At 44.2% G+C, this 12,220-nt stretch overlaps 1 protein-coding gene across 4 annotated transcripts in view; it reads left to right on the plus strand.

The window, feature by feature from the left end:
- The first annotated feature begins 7,682 nt into the window (after positions 1-7,682).
- SLC9A6 (solute carrier family 9 member A6) overlaps positions 7,683-12,220 on the plus strand; it is a 78,936-nt gene continuing 74,398 nt past the window's right edge. For 2 of the 4 annotated variants that reach the window (XM_071212960.1, XM_071212962.1), the window contains exon 1: positions 7,859-8,196. In XM_071212960.1, the coding sequence (XP_071069061.1) occupies positions 7,875-8,196 (322 nt within the window). In that variant the 5' untranslated portion in view covers positions 7,859-7,874. The other 2 variants (XM_071212961.1, XM_071212963.1) reach the window with 2 other exon arrangements.

Here is a 12,220-nt window from a genome sequence, read left to right on the forward strand (position 1 = left end):
AACCCTATGTTTTCAGTTATCCAGGCTCAAAACCTTGGAGTCGGGTGCTAAGGTGGCTCAGTGGTTAAGCACTGGCTTTGAACACACAAGGTCCCAGGTTCAATCCCCAGCCCTGGTACCTCAAAAAATAAATACAAAATATAAACTGGTTTTGTGGGGAGTGGGGCATATGGAAATCTCCTATATTTTTTAATGAAACCTTTTGTGTGATCTATGTATCTTTTTAAAAATAAATTAAAAATATATTTAAAAAACAAACAAACCTTGGAGTCAACTTTCGATCCTTCTTCCTCATGCCCTCCCCACCCCTAATCAATTGCCAAGACAGGTTAACCTTATCTCTGCTTCTTATTTCTATTCCTACTGCATTCATTTAGTTAAGGCCTCATTAGTGTGCAGCAGGGCCATTTTTCTACTGCTCATCGCCACATTTCATTGATCCCCCTTTCTGCAGCCAAATTAACATCGAGAGGTTTTTTAAAAAATCAATTGTATTGATACATATTAATAAAGCATACAATCCATCCAAATAGTACAATCAATGGTATTTGGTATAATTGCATAGTTCAATCATTATTAGAGCATTTTCAGTATTCCAATAGTAATAATAATAATAAAAAACAGACAAAAAAAAGCTCTACCCCTTAACATTGAGAGGTTTTTGATAGGGGAAATGGAGTTAAAATTTCTGAGGCATAGAGGCTGTGGCAGTTTGATATTATTTATGAATTCCAAAAAGGGATATTGATTATGTTTATAAACTGGCCTGTTCCTCTGGGCATGATAACCCTTTGTTTGTATTAGATTCAGCTGAGATGTCTGATTAAATTATGTTAAATTAGGTCTTTGATTCAACCTAATGATTCATATCATTAGAGTATGACTCAGCTTGAGTCCTAACCCCCTTGGTGTGCTGATAAAACAGACTCTTACATGGAAGTGGATACACAGAGAACACAGAGGAACAGAGATCACTCCATAGATGTAGCAGAGGCCCGGGGAAGAGATGAGCCTGACAGTTTACAGTTGACCTTGTGAAGGAACCAGAGCCACTGAGCCTGGAAAGAAATGAGCCCTGGGGAGAGAGACAAGACTTATGCCAGCCTACAGCGGAGATCAGAAGAAGCTGGGACCATGGAGCCTTAAAAGGGAGAAGGAAGGCTGAACCCCTGCAGACATCATGTGTCATCTTGCTTCAACACGTGGCAAATGACTTGGGTAAGAAAGTACTTCTTTTTTTTTTTAAGATTTATTTATTCTATTCCCCCCTGCCCCCGTTGTCTACTCTGTGTCCATTCACTGTATGTTCTTCTGTGTCTGCTTGTATTCTTATTAGGTGGCTCTGGGAACTGATCCTGGGACCTTCCGGAGTGAAAGGGAGGGGCTCACTCTCTTGCGCCACCTCAGCTCCCTGTTCTTCTCTGTCTTCTTATTATGTCTCCTCTGTGTCTCTTGTTGCATTATCTTGCTGTGCCAGCTCTCTGCGTCAGCTGGCATTCCTGCGCAGTGCGGCACTTCTCGTGGGCCAACTAGCCACATAAGCCAGCTTGCCCTCACCAGGAGGCCCTGGGCACCAAAACCTGGACCTCCTATATGGTAGATGGGAGCCCAACTGCTTGAGCCACATCTGTTTCCCAGAAAGTACTTCTTATGGTACCTTGAGTTGGACTCATTAGGGTCTTGTGACTGTAAGCTTCTCCCCCAAATAAATATCCATTATGAAAGCCAACAGATTTCTGGTACTTTGCATTAGCACCCCTTTTGGCTTATACAAAGGCCTTCTACAATATGACCTCAACCTAGCTTTTCACCCTCTCCCCCAATACATGAATCAATTAAATCAGTGTTTATCAAGAACCTCCAATGAACAGAAGATTGTGCTAAGCAGTGGACTAAACTTACCTACCCTTTCCAACAATCAAATATTTACTGTGGACTTATTATGTATGCAGTGCCACAATGTCCTCTTTCAGCTTATCCTTACTGAATTGAACCTATGTCCGCAGAGGAACTTGCAAACAGGGAGATCTCCTGTACTCTGTGTGAGAGACATTTATTGATGCACAGATAAGTTTTACTGAATGAATGCCTACGTTGGTTAGGCTAGATGTTTTCAGTAAGGTGCCTGTAGATGTCAGTGACACCTGGTCCCCTGGTCCCCACCCTCAAAATCCTCATACCTGTGGGATAACAAACACATAAACCAAACATGATAATACTTTAAGAGAACGGCAATAGAGATTTTCCCAGGGGGCTGTGGGAGACCACACAAGGGACCCCTCCCTCATCCTGAAAGGCGTGGTGACTTTTAACCTGTGTTTTGTCAGACAAACGCAAGTTAGTGAGGTAAGGAAGACTATCTGAGCAGAGGGAACACATGGGAACTTGGGAAGGCATATAGATGACGTAAACCCACATGCAGCATGCATCAAACTTCAAGGAGTTCAGAATGGCTGAGGCAAAATATATTTGGGACAGGACAGGGTACAAAGGCGAAGAAGCAGTTTGGAGTCAGGGCATGGGGAGCATCCTGTGCCAGGCCAAGGAGCCAGAACTGAAAACATTTGGTGGCCAGGGAGGGGGATGGGATATAATCAGATTTATGCTTCAGAAACACTCCTTTGCAGGAATAATTCGAAGGTGCTAAGGCAGAAGTCAGCAAACTTTTCCTGTAAAGGGCCGGATAGTAAATACTTTAGGCTTTGTAAACCTTGTGGACTCTATCACAACTACTCAATTCTGTCATGGTAGTGCAAAAAGCGGCGAATAAGTAAATGAATGGGTGGGGCTGTGTGCAGATAAAACTGTACTGATGGATACTGAAATTTGATAATCTTCACATGGCACAAAATATTGTTCTTCTGGGTTTTTGTCCAACTGTTAAAAAATATAAAAACCATTCTTAGCTTGCAGGCCATACAATAGCAGGTGGCATGCTTCACTCAACATAATGTCCTCCAGGTTCATCCATGTTGTCATATGCTTCACGACTTCATTTCTTCTTACTGCTGCATCATATTCCATCTTGTGTATACACCACAAGCCAGACACAAAAGGACAAATACTGTATGATTGTGCCATTATAAACTAAATATATTATGTAAACTCATGGAATTAATAATTAGAATATAAGTCACCAGAAAGTAGAATGAGGGTAGAGAATGGAAAGCTGAAGGTTAATCTGTGCAGAATTGGTTAAGGTTGCTTGTAAATCTTCGGAAATGAATGGAAATGGTGAGAGCGCATTGTGATGTTTGTGACTAGCAGAGCTATTATATGGGTATGACAGTGGTAGAAAGGGAAGGTCTAAGGTCATGTATGTTACTTGAAAGAAAACTAAAAAACATAAATGGGACTGTATAACATAGTGAAACCTCATGTAAAATACAAATATGGGAGATATTGCATATAAGACTTTTTAAAAAATAGAAATACAAATCAACTAGAGAGAAGGAAACAGAATAGCAGCTAGGTACAGCTGGGGAAGCATAGAGAGATTGAGAGGTGATGAGTTTTGTTTGGTTGGCTTTGTTTTTTAGCATTATTATTATTACTAGAATAATGAGAATGCTCTAAAAAGACTGAAGTGATGAATGCATAACTGGGATTACACTGAATACCACTGATTGTATACTTTGGATGGATTTATACTTTATTGGCATGTATCAATAAAATTGATTTGTATATTAAAATAAACACAGGTGGCAGAGCAGAATTGGCCCGTGGGCTGTAATTTGCTAATAATCCCTGGCTTAGGGGTCAGGAGTTCAGATATTGCAGACTATATTTTTTTAAGAAGCTTGTCTCTTAAGGGGAGGAGCGAAATCATGCAGTAGCTAGAGGGGTGGTGTAGACAAAGGGTTGTTTCTCTGAAGAGCCATGGGCAGTGGTGAAGTAGATCCTGGAAGAGGCGAGAAGGAGGTGATGGAATGCAGAGTCCTGGTTGAGGGATACACTTTGAAAAAGAGGAGGATGCACCTCTTTCATTGAGACTGGAGGAGAGGAAGAAAAGATAGGCACTGATGGGGATATTTAAGAAAATTGCAGGGTAGGCAAGTGAGGATTATTTTCCTGAGGACCTCGATTGTCCTAGTGAAAAAGGAGGCAAGGTTCGAATTCTAGGTGAGTTGTCTGCATGAGCACAGAGGGCACCCAGGATGAGGGCAGAGCTCTGGGGAGAGAGGGAGCCTGTGAACCAGATGCCCAACTAGCCAACGAATGTGCGGGAGTGACCAGGAAGGCATTAGATGATGACAGCAAGGAAGGCAGAAGGTGTAGAGCTTGGGTGAGGGTGGAGGGAAAATGGGCTGGGAAAAACAATGTCCTCAATGATATTGCAGGGACAGATGCAGGACATTATACATCTTGCCATAATCCACTGAATGGACTGGGAGAGAGTCTAAACTACAACATAAACTATAATCCATGCTGTGTAGCAGTGCTCTGAAATGTCATCAAATGCAATGAATGTACCACACTAATGAAAGAAGTAGTCGATGTGGGAGGAGTGGGGGGTGTGGGGAGTGGAGTATAAGGGAACCTCTTATGTTTTTTAATGTAACATTTTGTGTGATTTATGTATCTTTTTAAAAAAGATAATAAAAAATGAGAAACAAAAAACCAATGGGAAGCAAAGAGGCCTTCTTGGAGTTACTTGCTACAGGGTGGGAGTTGCAGGCTGGGGTGTGTAAGACAATAGGTTTGGGAGGAAGTGAACAACCTCCTCTTGAAACAGTTTCAAAGCAGCACTGGGAGTCCTGGGTGAGATTCAGGGACTGGTGAAGGGAGGAGATGGAGGGGGCATCAAGGCAGCGGTGGGGAGGATTGGGTACTTTGTTCACAATGGAGGGCATTCCAGAGAGCACACTGAAAAGGCCTGGCAGGGAGGGCAGTACTTGAGGGGAGAACGTGCAAATGGGGTCAGCCGCAAAGCGCAGGGTTGGGTGGAGAGAGCACCTTGTGAGGACAGGTGAAGTCTCAAGGGGATTGGACACTTGCAGTTATTGCCATCTCAAGATTCCTCTTGGAACCCACGGGTTCTATGGTCATGGCAGAAGGGGTTCACTGCCATGACAGATGGCCCTTCTTTGGAGCTGGTGTTTCTGCGTGATGGAAATGGACTCAGAGGGGATCTCTTTTCATAAGACTTGCATGCTACTTTATTGGAATTGTAGTTGGTGCTGGGTTTAAGATATATGTAGGGGATTTGAATCTCTGGACTGATAATATGACACCCAGGCCCAGAGCCTCAACAGACTTCAGCTCCTACACTTTGACTTATTGGACTTACTCCACTCAGCTAACATGGAGTTGAAGAAGGTCAACCACCACAACATGGAGCCTAGAGTGTCTACAACTAGAAGCGGGAAGAGTGCATCCAGTACCCATGTGGAATCTAAGCCCTCACTTGACATAGGTGTGCAATGGACACAACCAATCCAATGTCCACAGAGAAAATGTGGAATGGGTGTGGGAACGGTAGCCATGGGGGCTGCTGGGTGTGGGGAACGGGAGGAAGAGATGAGATGTGGAGGCGTTTTCGGGACGTGGAGTTGTCCTGGATAGTGCTTCACGGACAATTACGGGACACTGTAGATCCCCCCAGGGCCCACTGGATGGAACGTGAGAGAGTCTGGGCTATGATGTGGACCATTGACTATGGGGTGCAGTGATGCTCAGAGATGAACTTACCAGGTGCAATGGATGTATCACGATGATGGGAGAGAGTGTTGCTGTGGGGGGAGTGGGGGGTGGGGGCGGTGGGGTTGAATGGGACCTCATATTTTTTTTTAATGTAATTAAAAATAATAATAAATAAATATTTTTTAAAAAAAGAATAAAAAAAAAAAAAGATTCCTCTTGGAATCTTGATATGAAGAGGTTGCTGGAGAGCCAGACTAAGTTGCTGGAGCCATGGAAACAGAGGTGCCAGGATGAGTCTGGGGCTGGACAACATTTTCTAACTGTGGTCAGGCAAGCAACCTGTGACCTTGTTTTTTCAAGTTCCAAACACTCAGAGAATAAAAAATGGTTTTGTGCTGAGGCAAAACAGCCTGGAATTGGGAGTTATGCCTGAAGAAAACGGGTAAGCTCATTTGCTAGGTCTTCTGTGGTGACCAAGCTAGGACTGGGGCAGGGCCAGTGGGAGAGACTGGGTAGGACCCTTACCTGCGTTTCTTTGCTTCTGCAAAGTCCAGCACTATGTGAACTGGTGCAAGTGTGGTTGGGCTGCAGCCAGGGGACAAGGGACAGGAAGCCTTGAGTTTCCTTTGAAGGCACAGACAGACCCAGGTACTAGTGGGAGAGAATGAACTCACAGTCATTGTCCCTGGTATGGGACAGTTCCTGACCTGACAAGGACAGGAAGGACTTGAGTTGAACACTAGTGTTTTTTAAAACAAACAAACAAACAAATCTCATCTGCACAGAGCTTAAAGGCTGGTGAGTGGGGATGGGGATGTGGAGAAGGAATCCATCTGCACTGGGGCAGCTCGGAGTTGCCTGAATGTTGCTTGTTTTAGCAGGGAGATTATATGGCCATGAGCTGAGTGCAACTGAGAAACGTGACTTGTAGGCAGAATGATAGGTGTTGGACTGGTAGTAGTACCAATGACGGTGTGAAGGATTCGGGAAAGATTGTGTGTTTGTGGGGGGAAACAAACAGCTCATTTAAATACATTTTCAGTTATTGAGGTTGGCAGGAGCCTCAACGGGATGTGCTCAGAATCCAACAGGTAGAGGCCTGAAGACTGGGTAGCAGGTCAGGGCTTGAGATTTGTAGCTCATTCATGCGGAGGTAAGAATGAAAGTCTCCAGGAAACAGAGCCTACACAAAGTGAGTGATCTGAAAAATATGGGGAAAATAGAAATACAGTGTTTTCCAATATGGAGCTGAGAACTGTGAAAATTCTGCTTGGCCAGGTTGAGAGGTGTAGGAGGCTGAGAACAGAGAAACTATTCTTTTGAGTATTTTTGAAGAAGAGAGATGAGAGATGGGGTCAAAGGTGACTTCCGAGCTGGGGAAATCGCTTTAAGTCAGCAAGGAGTAAGACGAGGAGAAACCCACCATCCCACAAAAGGTTTCTTCTTGGGGAGGGGAGAAGAGTTGTTTTAGTACGAACTGATTGAGTCTTCTTTGCAAGATCGGTGAGTTTTTCTGTAGATTTCTGCCGAGAGATGCCTCAATTAGGTGTTCACAAGTTAAAAAAAAAAACAAGAAACAAAACAAAACAAAAACTACGACTATACAGGCACGCATAATCCATGCCTTAGAGTTAATTCTTTAATGAACTACCACGGTGGTGGTGGTGGTGGTGGTGGTGGTGTTTTTCCAGCGAGGATGAACAAGGAGAATCTGATTTACAGAGATGCAGATTCACGTCATTCCCAAGGGGTCAACTTCTTATCCTTTTAAGACACACTGGGGAACAATATAGAGATGGGTTATGAAAGAGCATTTCCCCTGAGAGCTCTAAGAATAGGATCAAAGCAGTCATCTCGCGAACCGCCTCTCCTGCAGTACGCTAAGAGAATGCTTCTTTTTCCCGAAGGCAGGGGGCTCGCGTCGACTGCCCTGCCTGCCCAGGCGGCGCTCGGCTGTGCGCGTTGGGGCGGGGTCGGCGAGAGAGATGGCTGAGGGGCGGGGGGTGTGGGGGGGTTGGGGGTTGGGGGTTAGGGGGGGTGGGCGAAAGGCAAAGGGCTGGGGAAGAGCAGCCTGGACATGCCGCGTCCCCTTTAAGAGTGGCGACCGCGCAAGCGGCGGCGCGCGCCGGGACGGCTTCCCTCGGGCCCCGCCCCTTTCCCGTGAGCCCTCGGGGAGTGGTGGGATTGCGAGCGGCTGCCGGTGAGGAGAGGGGCGGGGGGTGGGGGGAGACATGGCTCCGCGCGGCTGGCGGCGGGCGCCCCTCCGCCGTGGCGGCGGCGGTTCCCGGGCCCGGGCGCTCAGGCGGCCCCTCTGGTTGCTCCTCGCAGCGGGCGTCTTTGACTGGGCCGGGGCTTCGGACGGCGCCGGCGGAGCGGCGAGAGCCATGGATGAGGAGATCGTGTCCGAGAAGCAAGCCGAGGAGAGCCACCGGCAGGACAGCGCCAACCTGCTCATCTTCATCCTGCTGCTCACCCTCACCATACTCACGATCTGGCTCTTCAAGCACCGCCGGGCCCGCTTCCTACACGAAACCGGCCTGGCTATGATTTATGGCAAGTGCCTCGACCCCTGTCTGCCCCCCGGGTGCTCAGCTTTGCTCTGCCCGCCGAATTCTCTTTCGCCTCCTTTCCCGGCCCTTCTCGGCGTACGATCGGCTCCCTTTCTACTCCTTCCATCTATCGCCTCGCCCCCCTCCTCCCGGCCCTCTGCCAAGCACCCCCCTTTTTTTTTTGCAGCTTCGCCCCACCGTTCTCCGCCTTGCCTCCTTTCCTCCTCTGCCTCGCCCCCCATTTTCTCTGCCTCGCGCTGTCTTTTCTCTGCCTCTCCACACCCAATTTCTCCTCCGACCCCACCCCCTTCCCATCCGCACCCTCCACCCCCACCCGATTCTCTACCGATCTAGCTCAGAGGCCCAGGACTGAGGATGCAAGGGGAGTGGGTGCGGTGTCTCGGATTGGGCTGTGGACTGGGGGAGGGGAAGACACCATTTCCATCGATTTCTCTGGGGGTGTCAGTTTGTAGAAGGTTCACTGAGGCTGCACTAGTATCCTTACTGCTCAGAATCTGGCGTTCTTTTGGAGACGGAGGCGACCTTTACCCATAACCTCGCTCTTGCTAAGCCCTGTCCTTTCGAGGTCGAGAAGGAAAGAGAACCTTACTCCTGGGTAACCCAAGCAGAAACCAGACTGCAAAATATGCCGAAAGAAGGTTTAGGATATTTAAAATGACGTGCTGATTTACTGAACTATGTCTCTATCTGATAGGGATACATATGGTTGACCCTTCCAGTTCAGGCGCCCAGAAGTGAGGACGAGGGAGAGTTAAAGATTCTTCCAGGCGTGTGTTGTACTATAGATGCTCTGGACAGTTCAGCCAAACCGGAATGACAAACCCCACGCATCATCTGTATGGGCGACTTGATGTTAGCTTAGGGTTATTGAGGGCTGGTTAGAGTAAATGGCTTTGGTTCTAGTATCGTAGGGTGCTTTCTTTTTGAGGCTTTTCATTTATTTTTAATGTGTTTGGTAGTGGGAAGAGAAGGGCAAATCAGATCATGGGCTCAGAGGTCTTTTGAGCTGTGCTGGTGCTTCTCATGAGAGGAAAAGAAGATAACATATCGCTGATTGTCTTAACTAAGATGACTGTGAGGGTTTGGCTGAAGAGATGAGGGCGAATAAACAATCCTTTCTGTGCAGCACATGAGTGAAGGCGGTTTCTCTTCATTTGGAACAGACCTAAGCTGAAGAGCTTGTTGAGGTTTGTTTCTCAGACTTGCAGATAGGTAGATGAAGCCTTGGCACAAAAAGACATTTCTCCACGCCCCCTCCACCTCCAGCCCTTTCCAGTAAATACAGACTTCTGGAATGTGCATCTCAGGGGTAGTAAGGAAAGGTTGCTGTGTGTGTCAGGAAAACACATGAACTGAGGCTTATTTTTTATTTATATGGTAATAAATTTCTAAGACTGCATAATCTCTCTGCTCTCTAGAATTTCTTGTTTTCAGACACATTAGATGATTTTCATATTTTGTATTTTTTGCATTTAATTCACAGCATCCCTTAATGATAAATTGGTCAGAGAAACTATACATTTCTATGTAATTTATCTACATAACAGTGTGTGGTTTATTTATTGTCCTCAACAAACATTTACTGAGAAGCACAGAAAATGCAAAGAGGTATAAGATCCTTGCCTTCAAGGAACTTTTCATCCTTCTTGGGTAGGCAGGTTGTATATATAAAAAAAAAGTAACAGCGTCTTAAATTTGGTTAAATGCCGAATGAGAATTATTGTGTTAAATAACCTATCATAGGTGCATCTTTTTATAGAGAGAGATAGTATGATGCAATGGTTTAAGGTACAAGACTTTAGACCAGAAGTCGACAATTTTTTTCTGTGAAGGGCCAGATAGTAAATATTGTTGACTTTACAGGTCACATAAATCTGTGTCTCTTTTGTATTTTCTTTATTATTTTTTTACAACTCTTTAACAACATAAAAACCATTCTTAGCTCGTGGGCCATGTGAAAACAGACTGTGGGCTGTAGTTTGGCAACCACTGCTTTAAAGTCAGGCCTGGGTTCCTATCCCAGGTCTTAGGTCTTAGGCTAGCTCTCTCTTTATACCCTCATCTATAAATCGGGGACAAAGATGGTAGGATTGTGAGGAAGAGATGTTTTTAGTTAAGTACCTGACCCTAAAGTAAATGCTCAATAAACTCATAGCTGTACGATTATCGTTGCTGTTATAACTGCATTTTCTTGGGTTAAATGTGGAACAATTATTTTAAATTGCTCAGTCTTGTAAGTTAAGAGGCAAACATAGTATTTTTTTGTAATCTTTTTATTTACTTATTTTAAAGAAACTTTAGATTATATAAATGTTACATAAAAAAACATAGTATTTTTAAAAAATCAAATAGGGCCTTAGAATTTCCCTGAAGCCATTTGTTCCTGGGTAGCTGATATGATTAATCACATCTAACTCTTGGGTTGAAGTAGAAAAACGGGATTAACAATTGCATTTCCCGAATTTTCCAAGTTAGCGAAAAATGAAGGGGAGTACTATGGTGCTAGTATTTTGTAAAGGAAAATAGAGTTTCTCTTGTGGATTATAAAGTGGAAGTGTTAATCTGGGAGTTGAACCTGGGGTTGACCCTGCCTTGGCTTGGTGTTATTTAGCCTATCCCATTTTCTCAGTATGGGAAGTAGGGACTGTGGACATACCTTCCTGACTAGCTCCCAGGGCCAGTTTGAGAATAGATGGGATTGGGTTGAAGTATTTCCAATACCATGGGAATTGAAGTTTTCTAATCCTAATTACTGCTGGTCACTTACCTTTTCTTATGACTCTTGCTCCAACATAGCTATTGTGCTACTATATTATTTAAGAGCTTTATTTTTCAACTTGACTTTCAGGTGAAAATGCTACTGTGGCAATATCTTGACTTCCAAGTTTCAGGAAACTGATTATTTCATTCCTGTGATGTCGGGGTTAGCTACTTAAATCCTAGAAAAATGCTGTTTGAAATAAGCCTCTCTTATCTTTTTAGGAAGTAAGGGTTAAAAATAAAAGTTAAAATCGCCAGTGTGGTCAGTTTCTAGATTGTAATATAGACTGCTTCAATTAGAAACATACTATCTCAAAGCACCCAAGTGTTTTGTTCATTTGGCTAGCGTTCCTAAGCTTAAAAGTGAGTCACTATTAGTAAAAATTGTCAAGGAAGTGAAATTTGAAAAGCGACCACACACTGCAGTGTGCTTACAGATGGTATAATGAGCAAAGGACAGGGAAGAAATTAAAAAAAAATTTTTTTCCTTAAAGTATCCGGACTCCTAGGCTTAACTAATGTGATTCTTCAATAAACATTTAGGTGTCTATGATGTATGAGATGTGATGGGAAATACAGGCATGAGTCGTAATCCCTGCTCACAAAGCACTTAGAATCTAGAGTTTTAATAGGTATCATTTATAGAGCATTACAATGTGCTAGACTCTGTGGTAGACACCTTACAAGTATTATTTCATTTTAAACCTCATAACAATCCTGTGAAATGGGTACTATTATTTTCCCCATTATGGAAACGAGGAAATTGGGGCACAGAGAGGTTAAATGACCTGCCCAAAGTCATATAACTAGTAAATGTTAAGTCAGGATTCAAACCCAGCCAGGCTTTTGAAAGTCCTATTCTCCTAACTGGTAAATCATATTGCCTCATGTTGAAGAGAGAAAACTATAAAGACAAAGTTGGAGAGTCAAGAGAAATAAGTCTACCTCTGGGGAAGGGGTAAAGAATGCATATTACCTTCTCAAAGGGGCATGTGTCCCTGCCCCCCGACTTGACAAATTTTTCTTTAGAGAGTGCAGAAATTAGATTATAAGGATTTGAGGAGCAAGTGGGTGGTAAGAAATATATAGCTAATAATTAAAGTTGACATTTATGAAAAGCAATTTACGATTACATATATTAACTCCTTTAACCCTCAGCAGCAACCCTATGATGCAGTAGTGACTATTAGTATCGCCATTTCCATATGAAGAAACTGAGGGCTGGGAGGTTAAGTCACTTGCCCAAG

The sequence above is a fragment of the Dasypus novemcinctus genome, chromosome X (genome assembly GCF_030445035.2).
Source record: "Dasypus novemcinctus isolate mDasNov1 chromosome X, mDasNov1.1.hap2, whole genome shotgun sequence".
NCBI classification, from domain to species: Eukaryota; Metazoa; Chordata; class Mammalia; order Cingulata; family Dasypodidae; genus Dasypus; species Dasypus novemcinctus.